General features: G+C 48.0%; 1 protein-coding gene across 2 annotated transcripts in view; it reads left to right on the top strand.

Moving 5' to 3' along the window:
• Window positions 1–26,985, top strand: part of NMNAT2 (nicotinamide nucleotide adenylyltransferase 2) — a 169,840-nt gene that overhangs the window by 122,480 nt on the left and 20,375 nt on the right. For both annotated transcript variants that reach the window (XM_023203480.1, XM_023203481.1), the window contains exons 2-8: window positions 7,433–7,521; window positions 8,368–8,435; window positions 10,980–11,058; window positions 14,363–14,489; window positions 16,355–16,435; window positions 17,131–17,175; window positions 22,194–22,270. In XM_023203480.1, the coding sequence (XP_023059248.1) occupies window positions 7,433–7,521; window positions 8,368–8,435; window positions 10,980–11,058; window positions 14,363–14,489; window positions 16,355–16,435; window positions 17,131–17,175; window positions 22,194–22,270 (566 nt within the window). The remainder of the gene's footprint in view (window positions 1–7,432; window positions 7,522–8,367; window positions 8,436–10,979; window positions 11,059–14,362; window positions 14,490–16,354; window positions 16,436–17,130; window positions 17,176–22,193; window positions 22,271–26,985) is intronic.

Below are 26,985 nucleotides of genomic sequence, written 5' to 3'. Positions count from 1 at the left end.
TTGCCAGAAATGCCGAATCTCAGGCAAGCCTGGGACTAGAGTGAGAGATGGCCCCCTAAAGTGCAAAATGGAAGGAGGTGCCCCCAAACTCAATAATCAAGATAAACAATATTTTAAAATACCAAAATCACTGCCAAAAATCCATGATACACAAAATATCAACATTTTAAATAAAAGCGAGATCTGATTCAGCACTTAAACAAATCTGCCGCACTTACCTCATGCTAATCTTGACTCTGATCTCAGGTTCCATCCCAGACCTATAGAATCAGAATCTATATTCTAAAAAGACCCCCAGAGGATTCATATGTACATCAAAGTTTAAGAAGCACAGCTTCAGACAACATAACCCACAATGTAACAAACCAAAATCTTAGAATCTAGACAGCAGCAAAGATAGAAAGGTATGAGCAGAAATAAAGTTTCAGAAGCATCTAACTCCTCCAGCTTGCTTGCCATTGCCTGGGTTTGCACACCACCACCTTAAAATTGCAGTGTTCTATAATTTACCATGAACATTTCAAAACCTTTTTTTTTTTTTTTTTTTTTTGAGATAACTATAGATTTGCAGGAAGTTGCAAGTTTAATACAAAGAGAGCCCATGTTCTCTTCACTCAGTTTCCCCTAGTGATTACTGATTACTTAGTCCATTTGGGCTGCTGTAACAAAATACCTTAGACTGGGTAGTTTATAAATAACATAAATTTATTGCTTACAGTTCTGGAGGCTGGGAAGTCCAAGATAAAGGCCCTGGTAGATGTGGTGTCTAGTGAAGGCCTGTTCCTGATAAATGGTGCCTTCTTTTTGTTTTGTTTTTTTTGAGATGGAGTCTCGCTCTGTCACCCAGGCTGGAGTGCAGTGGTGCAGTATCGGCTCGCTGAAACCTCTGCCTCCTGGGTTCAAGCGATTCTTCTGCCTCAGCCTCCTAAGTAACTGGGACTACAGGCACGTGCCACCAAGACCGGCTAATTTTTGTATTTTTGATAGAGACAGGGTTTCACCATAGTGGCCAGGCTGGTCTCGAACTCCTGACCTTGTGATGCACCCACCTCGGCTTCCCAAAGTGTTGGGATTACAGGTGTGAACCACTGTGCCCAGCCTAAATGGTGGCTTCTATGTGTCCTCACAACATGGAAGGGCAAATGGGGTCCCTCAGGCCTCTTTTATAAGGGCTGTAATTCCATACACGAGGGTTCCACCCTCATGACCTAGTCACCTCCCGAAGGCCCCACCTCTTAATAGCAATATGTTGGAGATTAGATTTCAACATATGAATTTTGGAGAGACAGACATTCAGACCATAACAGTTATATTTTCTGTAACTATAGTAGAATATTGAAATGAGGACATTGACAATGGTGTAAGGTGTATGTATAGTTTATATGTTATCTTATCAAAAGGGTAGATTTACAGAACCAACACAAGTAAGCTATAGAACTAGCTCCTTACCACAAATATCTCCCACAAGCTACAGCTTTTAAGTCATACCTATGCCTTTCCCTGACCCACCATCCCTAACCCCTGGAAAGCACTAATCTTCTTAACACTTTTTTTTTTTTTTTTAAGAGACAGAGGTCTCACTATATTGTCCATGTTGGTCATGAACTCCTATGCTCAAGCGAGCCTCCTGCCTCAGCCTCCCAAAATGTTGGGATTATAGGCATGAGCCCAAATGTCCAGATTTTTGAACAACTTTTTGACCATGTTATATAAATGAAATCATATAATGAGCAAACTTTTAAGATTGCCTTTTCTTCACTCAGCATAATGAACTAAAGATTCATCCAAATTGTTGCACATATCAAAAATGTGTTCCTTTTTTTATTTTTATTTTTATTTTTTTATTTTTTGAGACAGAATCTTGCTGTCACCCAGGCTGGAGTGCAGTGGCACCATCTTGGCTCACTGCAACCTCCAATTCTCAGGTTCAAGCAATCCTCCCACCTCAACCTCCCAAGTAGCTGGGATTACAAGTGTGTGCCACCCACCACACCCAGCTAATTTTTGTATTTTTAGTATAGACAGGGTTTCACCATGTTGGCCAGGCTGGTCTCGAATTTCTGACCTCAAGTGATCCCCCCACTTCTGCCTCCCAAAGTGTTGGGATTATGGGCATGAGCCACAGTGCCCAGCCAATTTGTTCCTTTTTATTGCTGAGTAGTAGTCCATGCTGTGGGTGTACCACAATTTAGTTAACCATTTACCTATAGTAAGACATTTGGGTTGTTTCCTGTATTTGATTATTACAAATAAAGCTGCTATGAACTATTCTAGCTCCTATAACTTTCCATATACATTTTAGAATTCTGTTGGTATTTACATTTTTAAAAATCTTATTGTAATTTTGACAGGAAATACATTAAATTTATATATCATTTTGGGGAGAATTAGCATCTTGACTGTGTTGAGTCTTCCAATCCATAACATAGTATGTCCCTTTATTTTTTTGTTGTTGTTCCTAACACTAGACTATGCCATCCAACTCAATAGAAGCATGATTACCCAAAGAAGTTCAGGATTATCAGCATCTTCTGCTACTTGTTGTGGCACTGAATTCAAATATTTGTTCCTGTGTTCACAGAGCCAACATAGATATAGTGCATATGGGAATAAAGGGTTGAAGGCATCCTTGAAAAGGACTCTCAGTTAAGATTTAAAATGCATATGTCTCTACATTTATTTAGATCTTTGATTTTTTCATCAGCATCTTGTAGTTTTTAACATACAAGCCCTATATATGTTTTATTATATTTATATCTAAGTATTTCATTTGATTGATTAACATTTGCTTTGTATTTTGATTTTGTTTTCCACTTGTTTGTTGCTAGCATATGGAAATACAATTAATTTTCTTACGTTGATCTTGTAACTTATGACCTTGTGATAAGTTATGAACTTATGAACTCACTTATTAGCTGCTGGAGTTTCCTTGTAAATTTATTGGGATTTCTAGGTAGATCATCAAGTCATCTACAAATAGAGACAGATTTTTTTATTTTCCTTTTTTTATCTGTATGGCTTTTATTTCCTTTTCTTCCCTTATGGTGTGCACTAGAACTTCTGGTTGAATAACAGCAATAAGAGCAGACGTCCTTCCCTGTTCTTGATTTTAGGGAGAAGGCATTCAATCTTTCACCACTAAGTATGATGTTAGTTGCAGGTTTTTGCAGATGCTCTTTGTCAAGTCGAGGAAGTTTCTTTCTATTCCTATTATACTGAGAGTTTTTGTCATGAGTGAATGTTGAATTTTGTCAAACGTGTTTTCTGTATCAATTGATAGGATCATAAGATTTTTCTTTAGCTTGCTGGTGGATTACATTGAATGATTTTTCAAATACTGAAAAAACAGCCTTGTATCCCTGGAATATATACCACTTAGTCACAGTATATAATTATTTCTATATATAGCTGGATTCTATTTGCTAACATTTGTTAAAGATTTTTGAGTATTCAATCATAAAGGATATTGGTCTGTAGTTTCTTCTTTGTACTATCTTTGCCTGGTTTTGATATCAGGGTAATACTGGCTTTATAAAATAAATTGAAAAGTGTTCTTTCCTAGGCCAGGCATGGCGGCTCATGCCTATAATCCCAGCACTTTGGGAGGCCGAGGTGGGCGGATCACCTGAGGTCGGAAGTTCGAGACCAACCTGACCAACATGGAGAAACCTCGTCTCTACTAAAAATACAAAATTAGCCAGGCGTGGTGGCACATCCCTGTAATCCCAGCTACTCGGGAGGCTGAGGCAGGATAATCACTTGAACCCAGGAGGCAGAGGTTACAGTGAGCAGAGATCACGCCATTGCACTCCAGCCTGGGCAACAAGAGCTAAACTCTGTCTCAAAAAAAAAAAAAAAGAAAAATAAAAAGTGTTCCTTCCTTTTCTACTTTCTTGAAGAGTTTATGTAGACTTGGTTTTAGTTCTTTATAAGTTTGGTGGAATTCTCCAATAAAACCACCTAGCACTATGCACTTTTACTTTTGTAATTTGATTTGATCCTCATAACAACTTTGCAAAGAAGACATTTTACAGAAACAGTTTCCAGGTCCCTTGGACTGAACTGGATGCATAGTGAGATTAGTGAGGTGGCCAGGAAATAAGTCCAGAGCAGGAGGATGTTGGGCAGGGCAGGCATGCTAGACATGGGGTAGGGTAGAGCTGGATTTGAATGAAGTGCTTGGGAAGTGAAGAGTTGGGAGAAGGCACTATTTGGAGAACAGGGAGCGTAAAGAAGGTCTGGTTTATTGCAGCAGAGGGTCTGTGACTGCCAAGGGCCAGATAGAAATGACCCCAAGGAGGACTGGAGTGTGAAGGCCCAAGAGAAACAGGGAGAGGCTGTGCAGTTTCTTCAAATATCAGAAGAGATTGTTACAAGGCCTTTAATTTGACCTCAGAATAAGATCTGAAAAGAAGTGAAGTACTACAACTCTTTTAAAAAGCAAATGTGGGACTGGGTACAGTGGCTCACGCCTGTAATCCCAGCACTTTGGGAGGCTGAGGAGGTCAGGTCACCTGAGGTCGGGAGATCAAGACCAGCCTGGCCAATATGGTGAAACCCCATCTCTATTAAAAAATTAAAAAATTAACTGGGTATGGTGGTGCACGTCTTTAATTCCAGCTACGTAGGCGGCTGAGGCACAAGAATCACTTGAACCCAGGAGGCAGAGGTTGCAGTGAGCCAAGATGGTGCCACTGTACTCTAACCTGGGCAACAGAGCTAGACTCCATCAAAAAAAAAGCAAATGTGACACACTTATCAGAGTGACCCACTTATTAAAATCCAAATAATGCCAAATGCTAGTAATAAGTTGCAGCAACAGAAAGTCTCATTCATTCCTGGTGGGAATATAAAATGGTACAACCACTTTGGAAGACAATTTGACAGCTTCTTAAAAAGCTAAACATAATCTTACCATGTGATTCATATGGCTCCTTGTGTAGATTCCCCAACTTATGTCTACACAAAAACCTGCACATGAATGTCATATCAACTTTATTTATAATCACTAAAAACTGGAAGCAGCAAAGATGTTCTTTGGTAGATGAATGGCTAAACTGAGGTACTTCCAGACAAAAGACTGTCATTCAGTGATTAAAAGAAATGAGGTCGGCAGAGTGCGGTGGCTCATGCCTGTAATCCCAGCACTTTGGGAGGCCGAGGCGGGCGGATCACCTGAGGTCAGGAGTTTGAGACCTATTTAGCCAACATGGTGAAACCCTGTCTCTACTAAAAATACAAAAATTAGCTGGGTGTGGTGGCGGGCGCCTGTAATCCCAGCTACTTGGGAGACTGAGGCAGGAGAATCGCTTGAACCTGGAAGGCGGAGGTTGCAGTGAGTTGAGATGGCGCCACTGCACTCCAGCCTAGGGCACAAGAGCGAGACTTCGTCTCAAAAAAAAAGAAAGAAATGAGCTGTCGAGTCATGAAAAGGCATGGGGGAAGTTTAAATGCATACTGCTTAGTGAAAACAGCAAGTCCAAAGAGGCTACATACTGTATGATTCCAACCATATGGCATTTTGGAAACGTAATCTATGGAAATAGTAAATAGATCCGTGGTTGCCAGGGGTTTGGGAAAAGAGGAGCATGAATGGGTGGAACACTGAATTTTTAGGGACATGAAAATACTGGGTATGATACTATAATGAGGGATACAATTGTCAAAACCCACAGAACTCTACAACACAGAGTAAATCTTAATGTAAACTATGGACTATAGTTAATAATGTATTAATATTGATTTGTCAAGTGTAACAAGTGTGCCATACTAGTGCAAAATTATTAATATAATGGGGTAACTGTGCATGGAGGGAGGTATAAAGGTGGGAAGGGTCTAAATATATGGAACTCCATATACAATCTGCTCAATTATTCTGTATATCTAAAATGGTGTTAAAAATAATCTATTCTTTTTTTTTTAATCTAAGAAATTTCACGTTGAAAGAAAAAGAAGCAGCCAAGTGCCGTGGCTCATGCCTGTAACCCTTGCACTTTGGGAGGCCAGGGCAGGCAGATCACTTGAGGCCGGGAGTTTGAGGCCAGCCTGGCCAACATGTGAAACCTGTCTCTACTAAAAATACAAAAATTTGCCAAGCATGGTGGCTCATGCCTGTAATCTCAGCTACTTGAGAGACTGAGGCATAACAATTGCTTGAACCCAGGAGGTGGAGGTTGCAGTGAGCCAAGATCGTACCACTGCACTGCAGCCTAAGCAACAGGGTGAGACTTTGTCTCAAAAAACAAAGAAAGAAAAAGAAGCAAATATGGTGAGATAATTTTTTCAAGTGTTAAGAAATCCAGCAAAGTCATTCTGAAAACTTGCTTGTAAACTACACAGCCAGCCTTGCTGCCCAGGCTCCCTTCTACTTAAAAATTCCTTCACTGTAAACTCCACGCCAGATATTTCCTCAGTGGAATAAGCTCAGGCTCTATTGACTTTTTTTTTTTTTTTTAGACGGAGTCTCCCTCTGTCGCCCAGGCTGGAGTGCAGGCTCACTGCAACCTTTGCTGTCCGGGTTCAAGCGATTCTCCTGCCTCAGCCTCTGGAGTAACTGGGATTGTGGTGCCTGCCACCACACCTGGCTAATTTTTGTATTTTTAGTAGAGATGAGGTTTTACCATCTTGGCCAGACTGGTCGTCAACTCCTGACCTCATGATCCACCCGCTTCGGCCTCCCAAAGTGCTGGGATTACGGGTGTGAGCCACCACACCCGGCCTCTGTTGACATTCTTAAAAGGAACTTTTTTGGAAGTAAGATAGAACCAGACTTTTCAGCCCCTTCTTAGTTTGCCGAAATTTATCACAAAAATAAAATTGGGTTTGTCTGATAGATTTGAAAAACAATATTGCATACCTTCCAAAGGATAAAAGGCTTTTATCCGGCCAAATTTTTTGTCTCAACCAAGTCTAAGATGATGGTCTTCTGGGTTGATTGCTAATTCTCTGTAATTATCTACAAGGCCCTTTAAATTTGTTTTGGTGGTTTTTCTCTTCTGAATAATTAGATGAGGCAATCAGCACATCTTTCGTATTATAAGGAGGCCTTTTTTTTTTTTTTTAAACACTACTCCTCCACGTTATAATTTCTGCAAGTGACAATAGGGGTAAATTCCAATCTGTAGCTCTAATGGCTGCTAATGAGGCGCTTGTTTTAAATCCCTCTGAGCTACACTGGCTTCTCCCGCAGAGGACTTTTAAAACAGGATGAATCCCCTTGAGTTCTAAATCCTTTTGCTTTGGGGGCTGAAATCTGGTTCTGTAACCTTTTGAATCACCAACGTTTGCTTTGAAAGTTGACATTTTCTATTTAAATGGCAAGAGAGATGGGAAATAAACCTCAGCATTACAGAGCTGAGCATATTGATTTCAATTATCACCTTTAATCCATGCCTTTCCTCTTTATAATGTGTGGATTTCTTCTCTTAATTAGAAAGAGCCAGGGATTATCTGCACAAAACTGGAAGGTTTATTGTGATTGGCGGAATTGTCTCCCCTGTCCACGACTCCTATGGAAAACAGGTGGGTTCCTTCCTGTGCCTCTCTCCTCCTTCAGCTCCCACCCTCCCATCCCTGGCCTGATAGTTCCTGGCAGAAAAACTGCCCCACCTCTGTCTCTGCTAAGATTCCTGGAAACACAAAATGCCCAGGTCCATGCATCCATCCTGCTTCCCATCTCAGGACCACAGTCGGACCTGAGTGGATGGGTGTTGAAGCAGCAGCTGGAAACACCAGCTGTCCATGACCATAGAGCCACTCACAGGCCGGTCAGGACTCACTGAAAGAGGAGCAGGAATACTCACCGGGTGTGGCTTGGTATGGTGGATGCCAGGTTGGCAGCTGGTTATGGGTTGAGCTGCATTGGGCAAGTCTTCTCAGGGTTTTAGGAGAAAACGGCCTATGCCTCTTATAGTCTGATTTAAAATTCATTTCCCTGCCCATCCCTCCCTACCACATATGCCGGCAAATCTAGGAGCTCTATCCATCATTCCCCCTTTCTCCCACAGATGCACCTTGGTGGGCTCTAGGAAAACTCACCTAACGAGCCAGAGTGAGTCATAAGACAAGGCCACATTTGCTGAGTTAAGTCTCATCTCTGCAGGGCACAGAGGGGCTGCTTTGCAAATGGAGGCTCATCTATCGACCCTGTTGGGGTGGTATACACTACACACCCTTTATTCATTTCCTTTTCCACCACTGTTCCAGGCCTGCCTGTGGCAAATGGACAAGTAAAGGGGTCACATCCCTCATTCCCTGTCACCACTGGAAAAAGGCTGCACCTTAACAATGGGTGGGCTTGGGCTGGTACCCCAAGGATGTTGTGGGGAACGGAGGGAGTCTCCCAGTGATTGCTCTGTTGCTTCCCAGGGCCTCGTGTCAAGCCGGCACCGTCTCATCATGTGTCAGCTGGCCGTCCAGAATTCCGATTGGATCAGGTAGGACTGGCCTGAAGATGCCAGAGGCAGATGGCCCGGAGACTTACTGGGAGTGAGGTGGGGAAAAAAGAAGAGTTCCAGCAGTAATTTGGATCCTGAAAGGATGGGGAGGCAGGGACAAGATGCTAGCCTTGTGGAGGCAATAAGTAGACCTCCAGGGATACCTGTAACTTTATTTTTGAACCAAACTGTGAGGCCCATGAAAGTAAAGAAAGAGCTTGAATGTTGCACCTGTTTTGGCATCTCTGAGTCCTGGTGTGATTCTTGGAGCTTCCAGAAGTATGACTGGGTTTTGGGTGAAGCATGACCAGAAAATCAGAAATGCCTCTCACTTTCATTCCCACTAACTTCCATGAACCCTCACTACCTTTCAGGGAATGTTCCCTGGCCTTTGCAATTTCCCAATCCTGAACTCAGGCTGCCTAAGGGCCCCACACTGGCCCCAGGAGAGAGGTGCGAGTCTGCCCTTAACGGCAGCCACACCAAATCACACCCACTAGGAGGCTTTCCTGCTCACTGCCTTTCTGGCCAGACGTGCTGCTAGGAAGGCACCTCCACCCCAACCCCTCCACTGAGCTTGCAGTGTAATTAAAGCAAGCTTCCACTAATTATGCTAATGATGTTCCCCAAAGTTCCTACCATTATAATTTGCATGAGAAGATGATGTTTAAAAAAATAATAGCATGCCATGTGTGCTGTAATTGCCCCCTCTACGGAAAAATAAGCAGCACCTAGAGGTTTCCATGAAAGGGGCGGAGTGACGGGATGCTGACCTCAGAATGAGGAATGCAGAGTTCGCCCGGGAAGAGTAGGGTGGGCGGGAATGAGAGCAGTGAAGGGAAGCGACAGTAATAATTCAGCAGTGATCCTTGCCATTTGTGCACAGTGATTTGTGTGAGAAGCACATGCCCTTTATAGACTTTCTCATCCCCCTAACGACAAAGCTTTGGTAGAGAGACAGCTGCTCTTTCTCAGGTGAGAAACAGCCCAGAGAAATCAAAGGGTTTGAGCAATGATACATTGATACATCCATAGGGAAGAAAGGACTAGAAAGGAAGCCTCTTAACATTGTAACTCCTGATCTTCTGGGGATGCTGAGGACCTTGAATAAGGGTCCAGTGAGGAAATCATTGGGCAGGAGACTGTTACTGCTTGGATGTGCTTAGAAGATTCTGGAATAATTCCCTCATTCATTCAACAACTACTGAGTGCCTGCCACCTTCCCTGGGCTGCTCTAGGTTGGAAAATCAGAATCCTGAGAATTGAGATCACCAGGGAGTCTAAGCATCGCCTCTAGAGATGGGGGTTGGCTGAGATGGGGTGCCTAACACTGGGAGCCCATTTAGCCAGATGAAGTGTTTGTCTCTGGCACAGGTGTGCTCCCGGGCACAGGGCCTGGCTAGGGGGAGCTAGGCTCCGGGCAAATGGCAAGCTGACTCTCCAAGGGTTTTCAGCTAGTGGGATCTCATCTCTGGGCACTTTAGGTGGGGTGGTGGGGTAGGGTGGTGGTGTTAAGGGGATGCATGACTGCTAAGAAAATGTTTGCAAAGGCAGGGCATGGGGGCTCAGGCCTGTAATCCCAGCACTTTGGGAGGCCAAGGTGGGCAGATCACCTGAGGTCAGGAGTTTGAGACCAGCCTGGCCAATGTGGTGAAACCCCATCTCTACTAAAAAAACAAAAATTAACTGGGCATGGTGGCATGTGCCTATAATCCCAGCTACTCAGGAGGCTGAGGCAGGAGAATCCCTTGAATCCAGGAGGTGGAGGTTGCAGTGAGCCGAGGTCTCGCCACTGCACTCCAGCCTGGGTGACAGAGCGAGACTCCGTCTTAAAAAAAGTCATTAAGTTGGCAATTAAGGCCCAGTGCTGCCTCAATCTGGGGCTGGATCCCTGCTTGCTTCACAAGCAGTATCCCAGAGGGGCTGGCCATTGCTGGGTCTGCGCCCTCTCATCTGCCTGCCATGCCTCACCTCCATACCCATAAAGCACCTCACTGCAGAGGGAGGCAGGCAAGACTGATTTTCGAGGGCTTGCAGCCTGGCCACCATTTGACAAAGGCCTGGCTCAGCTAATCCTTGTCACAACCCTCAAGGGTCCAAAGGAGGGTTTATTTTGTAGGTAATAACAGGAGCAAGATGCTGTACTGAGCATTGTACACATAAAACTTACCGAGCCTTTCTAACAAGACCGTAAGCTCGTTACTGTTGTTATTCCCATTTTACAGATGGGGAAGGTGAGGCACTGGGAGATCATATAACTTTCCCAAAGCCACACAGTTGCAAAGAGTTGAGGCTGGAATTAAACCCAGGCAGACTGGCACCAGCATCTCTTCTCGTAAGCCTATGCCATGCTCCTCTCATTTTACAAAGGAGGAAACTGAAGCTCAGAAAAGTGTTTCACACCTGGGTTTTATCTGATTCAAGATCTAAGCACATGGTATGGCCAGGTCTTCCATGCTTCCTGAGCTATAATCTTTGGAAGGAAGCAATAAGGAAAGAGTATGAGAACAGAAACCAAGAGAAACTTCTTTCCAATGATGTTAGGGTGGACCCTTGGGAGTGCTACCAGGACACCTGGCAGACGACCTGCAGCGTGTTGGAACACCACCGGGACCTCATGAAGGTGAGCTGGGCTGAGCCTGGGGATGCATGAACCACCAGGGTGCAGGGGAGGGGCTGGACCCACAGAAGTCAGGCAGCGAGAGGAGAGGGTGCTGCTGGCCTCTCGACCTGCTTTCAGCTTCTTATTTCTCTGCCCGTTGTGAGAGAGACCAGCCTGTGTACAGCATGAAGAACAATGAATGAGAAACCCCGAGTAGCACCAGGGGCTACTCCCTGTCTTCCACCCTCCGTCTTGACCTCCCATTTGGGGCATTGCTGCTGGGTGTGGTAGGCAGCTTTTATCAGCTGGGAGCAAGTTCAAGGTGGGATTATGGAGACCACAGTGATAGGACTTCAGAAAGTGAGGGAGGAGGAGACTGGGCAACGAAAGGCAGGAGAAGAGAGAAGCACTTAGGGGAGGTACAAGCAGCCAAGCCCCGTGCCCCGCCTGTGGGGGCCCCACTGGCACTTCACACCTGCCAGTCATTGCACCCCATTCCCACCCATTCCTCCTCACAAGAGCCCCATGGGCAGACGGTGTCTGATGCCTGTTTTATTAGTGGGTAAAAGGGAGCAGAGAGGGGAGTCCACATATCTGAGCACACGCAGTGAGTGTTTGGTGAACACAGATGGGCGAGAGCTTCTGTATTCCTCACTGGAGCCTGGGGCCTGTGGGCAGGCTGCAGAGACTTCAGGGCTGGTCGCCAGGTTAGAATGGGCTCCATACCAGCCAGCAGCACTGGCCCAGAGTGTGCAGAAAGCACCCTTCCCAGATCAATGCCAACCCATCAACTCCACAGTGACAAGACGAAAAGCAATGCCACCGATGGCGAGAAGCCTGACCAACCAAGACAGCAAACAATCAGTTCTGCTCACCTCCACGGACTCTGCGGCAGAGCCCTCCACAGCCCCAGATAGCAGTCCAGCTGGCACTGCCTTCCTACAGGGAGAGCCTCTGTCCCATCTGTGTCCTTGCTGCCAGAGGGCCTGTCACCATGTTCTTCCTGGGGAGCAGCCCCTGACCACCCCACACTCCACCAGCTGCACAGCCAGGCTTTATTTTAACAGATGTGGAGCTTCAGAGCTCTGTCCTGGGGATCCAAGGGCAAGTGAGGTAGAGAGGACTAGCTGGCTGTTCTCCATCTGTTGTTTTCTCCCCCACGCAACTGGAGAAAACTAATTTCCCTTCCCTTTGGCTTTCAGAACCCTTCTCACACCTTCTGGTCCCCTTCAAAGGAGGCTGACTTGGGGCCACACTGACTTGCTCCTCTATGCTGGTCTCCACAATAGCAGTAATGAAAGGCACTGTGTAAGAGTGTATCAGTCAGGATAGGCAAAGATGTGCTGCAGTGACAAACATCCCTAAAAGCTCAGTGACTTCACACAAGTTTATTTCTCACACTACATGTCACCTGAGAAGTACCTGTGGGCCTGTGCTCTTTCTGGTCACACAGAAGCCTCAGGCTCCATGACAGAAGGGAGGAATGGGGACCCTGCAGGCATTCCTCAGTGCTGGCAATACTGGCTGGAAAGTCTGGTTATCATTTGTTGTCTAAATGCCCAGGCTTCCTGAACTCTACCTGTGTTACTCATGCCCAGGGTAGGAGTCTGGGCCAGAGAAACTCCACCAGGAGCCCCAGCTGTTTCAGCGATGGGCAGGGGCTGGCAAAGAATATAGGTTACTGCCGGCCCCCCTGCCTTGGAGTAAGAGCTTAGAGCTGCTTCCTAAGAACTCTCAGCCTTCAAACTCCTAGCAAGCATGAGGCAGGTGTTCCCGGCATGCAGAGTAGACCTGCCGCAGAGATAGATGCATGACTTAACAGGTGACTTGGGACAACTCTCCAACGTCAAGGCCTCTGAGAACGCAGGAGCCCATGGGGGCTGGCGAGGGCAGAATCAGGGAGTGCAGCCAGCCATTTTCTACTTCTCTGAGATAGAACAAGTCAAATGGGACCCACAGTGCAGCAAGAGGAAGAAACTCCTCCGCTACCAGACCAGTCAGGAAACAGGAATGCAGTGTTTTCTTTTCTTTTCTGCTGGTGAAATAATACATGGAGGCAGACCACCCCTTCCACCCCACCAGCCACAGCTGGGAAAAGAAGCCCACCAAGAGGTGAAAAGATCCCCTGGTACCCACCTCAGCTGGCTCCCAGATGTGGTCAGAGGTGACCTCCTCCTATCAGGAGTCTTACAAAGGTGACAGGTTACCCCACAAGACAAATGCCTGGCCTTCTAGGGCTCAGAAGGACTCGCACACTGCTCTGCCCACAGGATGGCCTGCGGAAGAGGTGCCTAGAAGATCACTCCAGCCTTGGGCCTGGGGGTCCCCTGGCAGCAGAATCCGAATCCAGAAAGGGTGGCGTGTAGGAGTGGGTGGTGGGTACCCAGGCAGCTGGCTTTTGGGAATAGAGAAAACTTGGATAAGCAGTGGCCCTTGTGAAGCTAAACAGATTGGGAATTCATCCTTTGTTTTTCTGTTGCCCAACAGCCACTCTCCCTGTCACCTTGGCCCAGTGGGGTTGCTAGTGGGTCAGCTGTGAGGAATGCTGTCTTATCAGCTCTGTGTTTTCTGCAGCACTGGTGAGGAGTAGCCTGGCAGATAACTCAGGACAATGGATAATGCACACAGAATTTCCGCTTGGCTCTGGCATGTGTATTCACACTGAGCAGGCGAGAGAGTGCTCAGAACCCACCCACCCTGCTTCCCGCAGCACAAACACATCCTGTGCTGCCTGGCACCGCTCTCCCTCTTGCTTGGCTGTGTTACTGACAACTCTGGCCTGAAGAAGTCGCAGGTGGTGGTCGTGCCTTGTGTTTGTATGACCTTTCCCAAGCTTACAGAGCCCTTTTGCAGACATGATCTCATTTGAGCCCTATGAAACATTTGGGGAGGGCAGATATTCATGTTACACAGAAGGTTCCAGAATCGCCTGCTGCTGACGGAGCTCCTGCCATGTATCAGGCACCCCATAGGCACTTTGCATATGCTCGCCTGTGTGACCCGACCACAATTGTAAAAGGCGGGTATATGGTTAGACTCCTGAGTTGAGGTTAAGGAGCGATGAAGTAACTGTCCAAGCTCACATAGCTAGGAGGCAGAGCCCAACTTTGGCCCCAGGACCCATTATAACACCACATCTCATGCTTTTCCCACTGAGCTGCTCCTGCCAGCCTAGTGACCACGTGATGCAGCTGGGTCTAGAACCATCCCCAGGGCTCTTCCTCAGCTCTGGGTGGCCTCTCCATGACGGACAAGCAGATAACCATTTGGAGATAACTTTGACTCAAAGTCATGTGGCTAATAACACTCTTCTCCCTCTCCCTAGAGGGTGACTGGCTGCATCCTCTCCAATGTCAACACACCTTCCATGACGCCTGTGATTGGACAGCCACAAAACGAGAACCCCCAGCCCATTTACCAGAACAGCAACGTGCCCACCAAGCCCACTGCAGGTAGGGGAACACTGATGTGGGGTACCCAAACCTCAGAATCATGTGGAGGGCTTGTTAAAATAGTGATTGCTGGGATCCATCCAGAACTTGATTCAGTAGGTCTGGGAGGGGAAAGAAGACTTGTATTTTTAACAAGGTGCTGCTGATGCTGCTAGTCCACAGACAATACTTTGAGAACCCTGAATACTGAGCATCAGAGCAAACCAGTCACAATCAGAGAGAGGCAGGTGGTGTTGTGCACTCTTCTCTTGCATTTAAATATAAACATAGGGCCGGGCCTGGTGGCTCACACCTGTGATCCCAGCACTTTAGGAGGCTGAGGTGAGTGGATGGCTTGAGCCCAGGAGTTTGAGAGTAGCCTGGGCAACATGATGAAACCCCACCTCTACCAAATAATGATAATAATAACAACAAAAATTAACCGGGCATGGTGGCACGTGCCTATAGTCCCAGCTACTCAGACGGCTGAGGTGGGAGGATCTCTTGAGCCCAGGAGGCGGAGGTAGCAGGGAGTGGGGGATTGTGCCACTGCACTCCAGGCTGGGAGACAGAGTGAGACCCTGTCTCAAAAAAATACATGAATTTTAAGAAATAATTGTGTTAACTGGGAATTGAATGTACAAAATGGAGCATTTTTCTCTGCCTCTGCTAGGGAGGTTAAGGATCTTGCCCAGGGTCACACAGTGAGGAAGAAGCAGGGCCATGAGTCACACCCAGGCAGTCTGCACCCAGAATCCCCACACTCTTAGCCACCAATCCAGTGACAGAGAGCACCAACACGTACCCCAGAGCTAGGGCTATGTGCCCAGTGATGCTCGTGCTTTACCTGCTTTCTTATTTAATGCAGTATACTGTGATATAGACATTATGTTCTCATTTTAAATAAAAAACAGATTCAGAGAAGAAAAGTGATTTGCTGATTTGTCACACAGCTCAAAAGTAGAAGAGCTAGAATTCATATTCAGTACTGTCAGGCTCCGAGGTCCATGCTCTAAAATTTTCTTCCAAGCCAACTCCAAGAGACAGATTCTGATATTACTTTTCAAGCCTGGAGATGATAAGCTATTATATTATTGGTCTATTATAAACAGGGTAATTCACAAAGAAGAGTCAGAATTTCACAGTTTGCATACAGCTACATGTGGGGGGCTCAGAAAATTTTGCTGGATTGGAGCCCGGAGGGATAGTTGAAAACCAGATCCCTCTCAGCCAAATAGGATGTCTGATGATTCTAAAGACCATCTGCATGGGAAGGAACGCCTTAGCCCAGCAGAAATGGTTCCAAACATGTACTTTGCTGAGTCTCCTTGGATGTGGGTGTAGCTGCCCAGTGGGAGGAGCAGCTAAGGATAGGCTTGGGACAAACCTAGGGAAGAAATGCTCATGATATAGAAAATGAAAGAAGCCAGGGGCCTATATGGCCTTTAAATGGAAAATCTGATCCAATTTATGTAGACATACCTGCATAATACACATTTAAAACATGAAAGAAAATAAATAATATACCAACAGGCTGTCAGCCGTTATATCTTGGGGTGGGATTATGAGTGCTTTAAGTTTTCCTCTTTATGTATTTCCCCCTTCTATATTTTCCAAGTTTCCAACAATGAAATAAACATAACCAGAAAATGGCTTCCAGTCTAGGGCTCACAATGTGTGTACCTCAGACTGTGAATGAGAAGAAGGAATCTGTGCTGTCATATTTCTGTTCTTTCTCTCTACCCTCCTGCTACCTCCTGCTCCCCACTCCTGCCCCATCCATGCACCCTGATGTTTACAGCGGCCCCAATGGCGGGCCGACATGAGTGCCAGTTGTGAGTGGTTCTCTCCCACTCTGTCCCTGTCTGTCTTGCTCTCTCCCATAGCCAAGATCTTGGGGAAGGTGGGAGAAAGCCTCAGCCGGATCTGCTGTGTCCGTCCACCGGTGGAGCGTTTCACCTTTGTAGGTGAGGAACTAAGGAACTTGATTCCCAGCCCTGTCTCTTTTCTTTCTCTCTTCCCTTCATTGCTTCAGCAAAGATCCTCAAGCACATTCCCCCCACCGCAAATTCCTGTGATTGTGTGTGTGCACATACTTGTGCACACCGTATTACCCCACACAGGCATTGCACACACAAGAGCACATCAAAGACTCAGTCTTTCACATCTTCCTGCAGGCGCTTGCTACATTCCACCATGTGAAAAAGTTCTGCACCGTGAGTGTGCTTGTTCTCTAAACCAGGTAATCCCTGAGAGCCGGCCACCTCTTGTGACCCCAAAAGCCATCTCTGTAGGTTGTAAGGATGTTGCTCTTGTGGCCAGCTCTCTCAAATACAGAAACAACAGAAGGCGCTCAGCATGAGCATGTGTGTGTTCATCACTGACTCCCCAGCCAGGCTGTCTCATTCTGAAAGCCCCAGCAGTGTGAAGTGCCGCTCCTGGAGCGGGAGGAGGGCTTCCTGTCCTGACTTTTATTTTATGCCGGACTGTGCTCTCCATTCACCCTCCTCAGGTGTCACTTGTGCAGGGAGGCACACCACCCCCCTACTTGCACCCACCCCACCCCATCCCAACAACTCCTGCTGAGGCCCTCAGGCAGACTGTGTGTTGGGTACCAGGAAGCCGGTTCCCTAATGCCCTTCCTTCCTTCTTTCCTCCTTAGATGAGAATGCCAATCTGGGCACGGTGATGCGGTATGAAGAGATCGGTGAGTGGGACTGTGAAAGTGGGGAAAATGGGGACATTTGGAGCCCCCTGCCTTCACGACAGGCAACATGGGGAATGGAGAGGCTTGAAAACACGGGGAGTGTTTGGCAGCAGGGTCCCCTCTCGGAAGAGGGATGGTTCCCAGGCTAAGAATGCATTCATAGTTAGCTCCCTTTAACATCTCTCAACTGGACTCCGGCCAGCTCCCAAGAGATAGGACTGGATCATTTGGTGATTTTTCCTTCAGAGCCTCTCCTTCCTCTCAAAAACATGAAACTTGAGCTTTGGCACCGTTGGAAAGACCCTTCTTTTGAGCACAGACACTGCACACAAATGAGGCAGAAGAGCATCCCCGCCTTCCTCATTCAGTGCTTGAAGATGAAGAAATAGAGAGGGGACTGAAAGCCACCTCCACACCTCCCTTGCAGCCTTGGGCAGAGGCTAAGGCACTTCACTGTGTGTGAGGGCTGCCTGCCCAACCCAATCCCAGAGCAGGCCAGGGCGGGCCCGAGCCAGTGGAGGGCGGTTACACAGCTGTCAGGGTGGGAAGGCGTTGATGACCCCTACAAGCAAGTTGAGAAGCAGATAGGAGCACTGAAATCTTCCCAGGGTTTCAGAATGGGTGAGAGACACAAGTGGGAGATGCTGGGGAAAGGGCAGGGATACACCATAATAGAGCTGGAGCTGGCACAGGTACCAGGAATGCCTGGAGCTTAGGGCAAGGCAGCCTGGTGTCCACACCCTCAATCTTCAACTTCCAGCTGAAAAGATCCTCCAAGCATCCCCTCCTGGTACTTTTCTGTCCAAGAACTGGAAGTCAGGGCTCCCACTGCAATCCTGAGAGGCAGGGCTTGTCCTGAGCACCTGGTTCTTCCTGCAGATCCGGCAGATGTGATGTCATTTCAAGGGGCTTCTCTGGGTCTCATCCTCTCATCTGAGATGCAGTGGTGTCCCTGAATCAGCTCAGTTGGTTTCCTACAACCATTTGTAAAGTTTTCAGGAATTTTGTGAACCAGTTTTAAATACAGGCATTACTAAAAATTAAGTTACATTAACTGAAAATTAAATTGAATTAAAAACAAAAGGAATGAATACTCAAAACTCCTCACTTCTTAATTATTTTACTGTATTTTAATATCCTTTATTGACCAGCAGGTACTCTCTGAAGGCCACAGGAAGGAGCACCTGCCTTCCTGGTTGCTCCCCGAAACAGGCAGGAGCATTTGGCTCTAGGTTCTGTAGCCCCAGCACACCCAACAGGCAAGGATGGGAGTGAAGGTGCCGGGACTGGGCTGAAAGCTCCTGCACTCCACGTCCCTGCAGTTCCAGCCTAGCCATCACCTGCTGCCTTCCCACGCAGTCTCTTGGCCAGCAGAGCTCAGAGCAGCCTTAGGACTTCTCATTGTATTCCAATGTGTATTTCTCTTTCCTTAGTCCAGAGATGTATTGTGGCAAGCTTGAACCATGGCCTTGCTTGTCTTCCCAGTGCCCGGGGCAGGTGGATCAGGCTTTCCCCACCCTGACTCAAGGAGTCCCCTCTGGGAGAGGACAGTGGTGATCAGTGTTGCACAGCGTACTGCTGTGTTCACTTCCATTAGCTCATGGCTACCTTGGGAGGGGCAGGGGCCTCTGCTTACTTTTCTTGCTCCATAGCAGCTCTGGAGTTACGGTGAGCCAGCCGCCAGGGTCCAAAAATGCAGCTGGGGAGTGACCTCTCACCTCTGGTTTCCCTGAGGCTCTGCCTGTCCCCTTCCACATCCCTGTGCTCGCTGAGAGGGAGGGTCTACCGGCACGTGATGGAGAAGGGACAGTGGGGGTAGAGAATGGAGAACACCTAGGTTCTGAGAAAGGACAGCTCAGCAACCACAGCTGTCAGGTTGGGCTCAGGTCCTGGCATGGTCCAGGTGGTGGCTGCGTGCAGTGGAAACTGGGATGGGCTGCAGGGCTCGGGCTTCACATAGCCCGCATTCCTGGGAGGGGAGTGTGGACAGAGAGCGTGCATTCTGACTCGTGGTCCTGAATCAGGGTGACCTGGGGAAGGAGGCCGGCCCAAAGAAACTGGAAGGGAGCTATGCTGCCTCCCGACGCCTGCGCTATGTGAGGCCCTGGGGCTCACATGTCCCCTTTTTTGATATTTCCTTGCACACTAAATGAGGAGGAAAGGCCATTTTCTCCTAGCTCCATTAGCACCTGTTGACCCTATTTACGTGCTCCTAACAGCTGACTGCTCCTCCAGGGCTGCCCTAGGCACAGGCTGGTGGGCTGGAAACTTGCCTTAGCCTCATACGACAAACTGGGAGAAGTCACTGCTGCCCTCCAGCGGCCACACGTGGGATCTCAAGCCCAGCTGGGGCCGCTTGTCTGTGACTTAATTGTTTGCACTGGTCCTGCAAGAAAGGGTGCAGAGACCCCACTCTTGAACTCGTTGTGCTTTGCCTTAAAAAACAAAAGTCTCATATTATATTTCGTTGGGATAGTGCATCTCTGGCTTGAGAACAGGAAAGAGATTTATTTTCATGCCTGTGTGAGCAGGGATTTTTAACCTTGGCACTAATTGACATTTGGAAACAGATGTGTTGGGGAGCGGGGCTTCCTTGTGCATTGTGGGATGTTTAGCAGCACTCCTAGCCTCCACCCACTAGATGCCAGTAGCATGCCACCCTCCCCCTCCAGTCCTGACGTCCAAAAATGTCCAGACATTGCCCAATGTCCCCTGGCAATTGCAAAATTGCCCTCAGTTGAGAACCACTGATGTAGCAAAAGCTGAGGGCCAGCACATTCCCTGTTGACATGACCATCTAATTCAGGGCTGTCCAATCTTTTGGCTTCCCTGGGCAACATTGGAAGAGGAAGAATTATCTTGGACCACACATAAAATACACTAACACTAGCAATAGCTTATGAGCAAAAAAAAAAAAAAAGAAAAAAAATTGCCAAAAAAATCTCATAATGTTTTAAGAAAGTTTACATGCTGGGTGTAGTGGCTCATACTTGTAGTCCCAGCACTTTGGGAGGCCACGGTGGGCAGATCACTTGAGGTCCGGAGTTCGAGACCTGCCTGGCCAACATGGTGAAACCCCCTCTCTACTAAAAATACAAAGATTAGCCAGGTGTGGTGGCGGGCACCTGTAATCCCAGCTACTTAGTAGGCTGAGGCAAGAGAATTGCTTGAACCTGAAGGGCAGATGTTGCAGTGAGCCAAGATCATGCCACTGCACTCCAGCCTGGGTAACAGAGGGAGACTCTGTCTCCAAAAAAAGAGAAAAAAAAAAGAAAGTTTACAAATTTATGTTAGACTGCATTCAAAGCCACCCTGGGCTGCATGTGGCCTACGAGCCATGGGTTGGACAAGCTTGATCTAACTGAACGCATAGGCAGTCAGAATGACAGAGACGTGCCCTTCCAACAGAGAACTGACCTAAACCCTGGGTGGCTCCAAGTGGGCCTGAGGAACAACAGAATCCCGGAAATAAGCCCAGTCTGCAATACCAAGCGTGGTTCCTCTCCACACTTGGGGAGTTGGGCCAGAAATCCTATGGCGCAACACAGAGGAGCCACTGACTCAGGCAAACATTTCCCCCAGTGGCCCCTGCTGCAAGAGCAGAGGCCACAATCGCCACCACACGCCTCCCAGATTGCCCGGAAGGCAGCCTGCAGGACCTCTGCTGTCAGCTCATCTGTTGCCTCATCCATTCAACATGTCTGAGCACCTACTGTATGCCAGTGACTCTGCCAGACCCTGGGGCTATAAAGATAAAGCACAATCCCTGCACACAAACAGACCATTAGACTAAGGTATGATAGACAGGAGAGAAGACAGGATGCAGGAATATTTCATAGTTACGATCCAGTCCTCAGTGGGACTCCCTGAGGTGGGAAGGCCGCCCTGACCCTGGGACCATGAGATGCCGGCATTGCCCACCATTGGCCCAGTGGCCTCCCCGCTGCTTTAGGAGTCCCACCTAGAGACTCACTCCACAGCAGGGCACAGCTTACCACCCGAAAGCCCCCGTCAGGCCCCAGAATTAGCTACAGGGTCTCAGGCAGGCAGGGCTGCCCGCAGCTTCTCTCGTCTCTCGCCTGGGCCTCAGGGCTCCAGGGCCTGTGCTGGTAGCTGTCTCTGGAAGGCTGGTGGTACCCTCCGTGCAGAGCTGCCTCACTGTTGTCAGACAAGATGCCCAACAGCCTCGGCCTCTTGATGGGAGCGACTGCAACGCCTGGGAGCCACGCTATGCTCCACCTTGAGCCACATCCTGGGCGAGGACTCTCCTCGTGGTGTTCTCAGAATGTTATTCCCCACTGCCCAGTTTTAATAAGTGAGTCAGTTTGCTGCCTCTTTTGAACAACAATGGGCCTCACTGGGATAATTCAGATGAGCTTAATGAGGGAAGAAACACAACTGACAAGCAGGAAGTGCGCCTGGGTGCCAGGAAAAGTATGGGCACTGGGAGGGGCCTCAGCCTTGCTTCTCAAGCCGTTTGCTGGGGATAGTGGCCATGTGACACATTTTATACACTCAGCTACCTCAAGGTACATTCACTGTCCCCTCACACCCCCTCCCACGTCAGGGAGACAAACCCCAGACAACTCACAGACACAGAGAATCCAAACTCTATTGACGTTTGAGCCTGACAGAGCGAGAGAGTACCTCAGACCTTAGACAAGATGCGTAGCTGGCTCAGCCACTGTTACAAAAACGATCATAAGCCATCCTGGCTTAGCCCTCAAAGGTCCATGTCCTGGGAAAGCCAGGGCAGTCGATCACCCCCTATGCCCTACTCCCCTTGCATGAATAATTCCTCCCACAGGGGAGGAAGGTGGTCTGGAAATGAGCCCGAGGGAGACGTGAGCAAGGGTTTCTGCACTGCACACACTCAGGGGCAGGGGCACCTGGGAGAACTGGGTCCCACAGCCCCAGAGGTGGGAGAGTTACATATTCACCAGGGGAAGAAGGCTGCGGGTTTAATACTTCCCAGGCCTCCACTTACTCCCTTTGCAAACTTTGCTCCCCTTCCTCAGAGCTGCGGATCCTGCTGCTGTGTGGTAGTGACCTGCTGGAGTCCTTCTGCATCCCAGGGCTCTGGAATGAGGCAGACGTGAGTAGCAAGGTTATCGCCCGGCACCCAGCTGGGATTAGCAGGGATGGGAAGGGTACATTTGATTTTGGCCTCCCGTCTTCACTTCTTCTGAGCTCCTAAGAGGACAGTCCATTCACATCACTACGGTAGAAAATTCTCACCTACCCCCAAGCTTTATCTCCTACTGCATTTTTACACTTACTCCTCCTCAAGCTTGCTCCAGTAAAGCCCCTGGGAAAAAAGCAAGCTGAGTCATGCAGTATCTGGCTCCAAATAGTGCTGGGGTATGCATGTGTTGCAGGTGAGGAGAAGGAAGGGAGAAAAAAAAAAATCTTTGCCCTTTTGAGATTATTGTGTGTTTTGTTTTCCTTTGATTCCTTTTGAAGAGGTGGTAAATACCGCCCTGGAATCCCCTCAACAAGGGAAAAATTGATCCAGAGGGGAGAAGTTCATGGCAAGAGGTCAGCAGGATCCTTGGCAATTGACTTGGCATGGAGGGAACCAGGAGGTTAAACTTACACCACTTAGGAGCTCAGTGACACCTTCTGTTGCCGGATCTGACTGCGATGATCTTAAACCAGCTCACCCATGAATGACTCACTCTTCACACATACATTCATTCTTATCCCTTCATTAATTCATTCATCTGGTAGCCTAAGCTAATGCTAGCTCCCAAACCCATAGCTGTATGCACATTGAATTCCCAAGGCAACAATTCTAGACGTAGTGCTTTTTGATTAACTTGCTATGTGACTCTGGACCTGCCTCAGTTTGTTGTTGTTGTTGTTTTTTAATCTATAAAATCTATAGAATGTTATCTACAGCGTTCAGAGATTTTAAAGAAATGTTATACCACACAATCCTTGTCCCCAAGTAAAAGGTGGCATGACATACACATATGAAATATTTTCGGGTACATTTATGTGTCTCTGGACAGAGATGAGAGTCAGGACAGAGGCAGAACAGGGTCAGGCTCAACATTCGAGTTCTACTACAACCCAACTCATGACAAAATATATTGCTTTTTTTTTTTACTTGTTTTTGAGACGGAGTCACTCTGTCGCCCAGGCTGGAGTGCAATGGTGTGATCTCGGCTCACTGCAACCTCCACCCCCCAGGTTCAAGCAATTCTTCTACCTCAGCCTCCCAGGCACCTGGAATGACAGGCACTCACCACCATGCCCAGCTAACTTTTGTATTTTTTAGTGGAGACGGGGTTTTGCCATGTTGGCCAGGCTGGTCTTGAACCCCTGACCTCAGGTGGTCTGCCTGCCTCGGCCTCCAAAAGTGCTGGGATTACAGGCATGAGCTACTGTTCCCTGCCAACAAAATATATTCTGAGGTTCAGTTTTTGCATCCCTGAAATGAGCCTAATAAGAGTGCCTACATCCCCTGGGTTTGGAAGGCTTAAATGGTATTGTGTTTTGAAAGTGCCTTGCCCCTGCACCTGACACACAGTCACGCTCAGCAAAGCTAATAAGTGAATTTACCTAGACACACAGATACACACAAAGCTATGCAGGGTGAAGGGCATAAATGCTAACATGCTGTGGGATAACCAAGATGGGAGGGAAAGTTTCCGGGAAGTAAAGTATACTGTGTGAAATATACAGTCCTCTCCACCCTGGAACCATTTCCTACCTCCTTTCAGGTAGGAAATTGTAAACCTCCTTTCAGTTCTAAATTAAGTGGCTTAATTAGCCTTGCTTTCCTCGATAATTCACAAGGAGCTGTGAAAGTCAAAAGTAATGTGGCAAAGTTCTGTACAAGAGCTCATCAAAGCTCTTTCAAGAATCCAGGCAAATCTAGGCAATCGCCTGGGGCCCCATTTTATTGCGGAGGCCTGGGCCATCCTGGAGGAATTTAGGGAGACAAGGTCAGCAGCTGTGGCACAGCCTGGAGTGCTGTGGAGCAGGAATCCCTGGGGGCTATTACTAAGTGTGATGGGTGAGGAGCCTCCTCTCAGGGGCAGACCCAGGCTTCCTGGAACCTGAAACTTACACAATTTGGGGCCTTGCTGCAGGCCAATCCCTCTCTGCTCCTCCCAGTTAGATTGCTGACGTAGATTGCAGGTCCTCTAACTTCTCTCCAAAACGGCTGGTCTTGGTGTTGTCAGATACCAACATTATAGGACCAGGGGGAAGAGCCCCAGGTCTCTCCTTTTCTGGTTGATCCCTGGTGCTGAGACCAGGGTTGGTTGGTTAAGACAGAAAATCTGAGAAACCAGTAGCTGTTGATTTACCAAGGATGTGACAGCAGAGGTGGAGTGAACTCATTGGGTCAAATATGTTCCCACTTGACCACTTGGCAAGTCCCAGCCCCAACCCTCTTCCCTTTCTGGATTCCCCAGGGAGATAATAGAATTTCTGTCCCATCTGGGTGGTTGTGGAAAAAGGGGAGGGATTCTCCTATCCCATTTCCAATCACCATCTGAGATGGATGACTTTGGAACATCGCCTGGAAGCCAGGGACGGATGAGATAATGAACCAACAGCAAGATCAGGTGACCAACTAGTCCCTGTTTCTGCAAGACTTACCCAGTTTTAAAATTGAAATACTAGGCCAGGTGCCATGGCTCACACCTGTAATCCCAGCACTTTGGGAGGCCGAGGCGGGTGGACCACGAGGTCAGGAGATTGAGACCATCCTAGCTAACATGTTGAAACCCCATCTCTACTAAAAATACAAAAAATTAGCTGGGTGTGGTGCCGGGCACCTGTAGTCCCAGTACTTGGGAGGTTGAGGCAGGAGAATTGCTTGAACCCTGGAGGCAAAGATTGCAGGAGCTGAGATCACGCCATTGCACTCCAGCCTGGGTGACAGAGCAAGACTCTGTCTAAAAAATAAAATAAAATAAAATAAAAACTGGAAATGCTTATATCCTGGGACCTCCCTCAGTCCCAGGTTAGCCACCCTGGAGTCCCAGGACACCCAGCCTAGCTATGCACAGGGGGTACCACGTCCCAGGCCAGTAGGGACCCACATCTAGCTTGTCCAGGGTGGTGAGAAATCCAGTCCCCTGCAGAGGCAGCAGAAGGATTTGGGTGAAGCAGACCCTCAAGCTTCCTCCAGAGGGCTTTCTGGAGCCTGGAGCAGACCTGCTTCTACATCCTGCCAGCCAACTGCTCAGTCCCCTGCCTCAACTGAGCCCAAGTGATCCTTAGAGGTCCTTAGAATCACTGAGTCTGAGACAGAGGGGGGAAAGTTTCAAGAAGCTGTTTCCTCACATAATGAGTGTGAATCTCAGCCTACGACAGAGGTGTGCCGGAAATATCATGTTAATGTATTTACATCAAATTAACATACCAGTACAAATCCCTATCCCACAGGGACGGTGGTAATTTAGTCTCAGCCATTACTAATTAGCAGACCTGAAAGGCTCTTGCACACCCCGAACATGAGGACAGTCCTTCAATTTCAGTTCACCATGGTCACCACAGACATCTTCCCTGTCCAAGCCTTTGCGGTCTCTTGAAGTCAAAGGTGCCCTGCTCCGCACCCACCTGGAGCAGGAAACTCCTGGCTGAGTCTGGAGGCCTCATGCTGGGCCCCACTGTGATCACCAGGCCCGTTCTCCTCTGAGGCTTTGCCCCTAGTGTGCTGCCCAGGAGAGAGGAGGAGTGGGCTCCACAGAGCTCTAGCCTCTTCCTATTGTAGGGAAAGTTGGTGGGAGGGCAGCAGAACCTCTTCTTTGTTGTTTCTATCCCCAAGTCATCTTCCCTATTTTCTCTCCCCTCTTCAGGACATCTAATGAAATGTCTTTTTTTTTTTTCTAAGAGACAAGGTCTCACTATGTTGCCCAGGCTGGTCTCGAACTCCTGAGCCCAAGTGATCCTCCCACCTCAGTCTCCCAAAGAGCTGGGATTGCAAACCTGAGCCACTGCACTAGGTTCAAAATTTCTTCAGTGAGTTTAAAGGCATTGACTTCAGGCGAGGCGCTGTGACTCACGCCTGCAATCCCAGCACATTGGGAGGCCGAGGCAGGTGGATCACCTGAGGTCAAGGGTTCGAGACCACTCTGGCCAACATGGTGAAACCCCATCTCTCCTAAAAATACAAAAAATTAGCCGGGCGTGGTGGCAGGCACCTGTAATCCCAGCTACTCGGGAGGCTGAGACAGGAGAATCGCTTGAACCCGGGAGGCGGAGGTTGCAGTGAGCAGAGATCGTGCCATTGAACTCCAGCCTGGGTGATAGAGCAAGACTCTGTCTCAATAAATAAATAAATAATAAAATAAAGTCATTGACTTTAAAGCATTCTGGTTTTGTCCTGCGAATTCCTCCTGCAAAAGATCTGGCTCTCTGCTAGAAATAGAGCTGGCCAGCCAGGCGTGGTGGCTCACACCTGTAATTCCAGCACTTTGGGAGGCTGAAGTCGGTGGATCACTTGAGGTCAGGAGTTTGAGACAAGCCTGGCCAACATGGCGAAACCCCATCTCTACTAAAAATACAAAAATCAGCCAGGCGTGGTGGTGCATGCCTGTAATCCCAGCTACTTGGGTGGCTGAGGCAGAAGAATTGCATGAACCCAGGAGATGGAAGTTGCAGTGTGCCAAGAATGTGCCACTGCACTCTAGCCTGGGTGGCAAGGCAAGACTCCAAAAAGCAAGAAAGCAAGAAGGAAGGGAGGGAGGGAAGGGAAGGAAAGGGAAAGGAGGGAAGGAAGGGAGGGAGGAAGGGAAGGAGGGAAAGAAAGGAAGGAAGGAAGGAAGGAAGGAAGGAAGGAAGGAAGGA

The sequence above is a fragment of the Piliocolobus tephrosceles genome, chromosome 1 (assembly GCF_002776525.5).
Source record: "Piliocolobus tephrosceles isolate RC106 chromosome 1, ASM277652v3, whole genome shotgun sequence".
NCBI classification, from domain to species: Eukaryota; Metazoa; Chordata; class Mammalia; order Primates; family Cercopithecidae; genus Piliocolobus; species Piliocolobus tephrosceles.
Note: the sequence above shows the minus strand (reverse complement) of the source record. Positions and strands in the feature narration are given on the sequence as shown.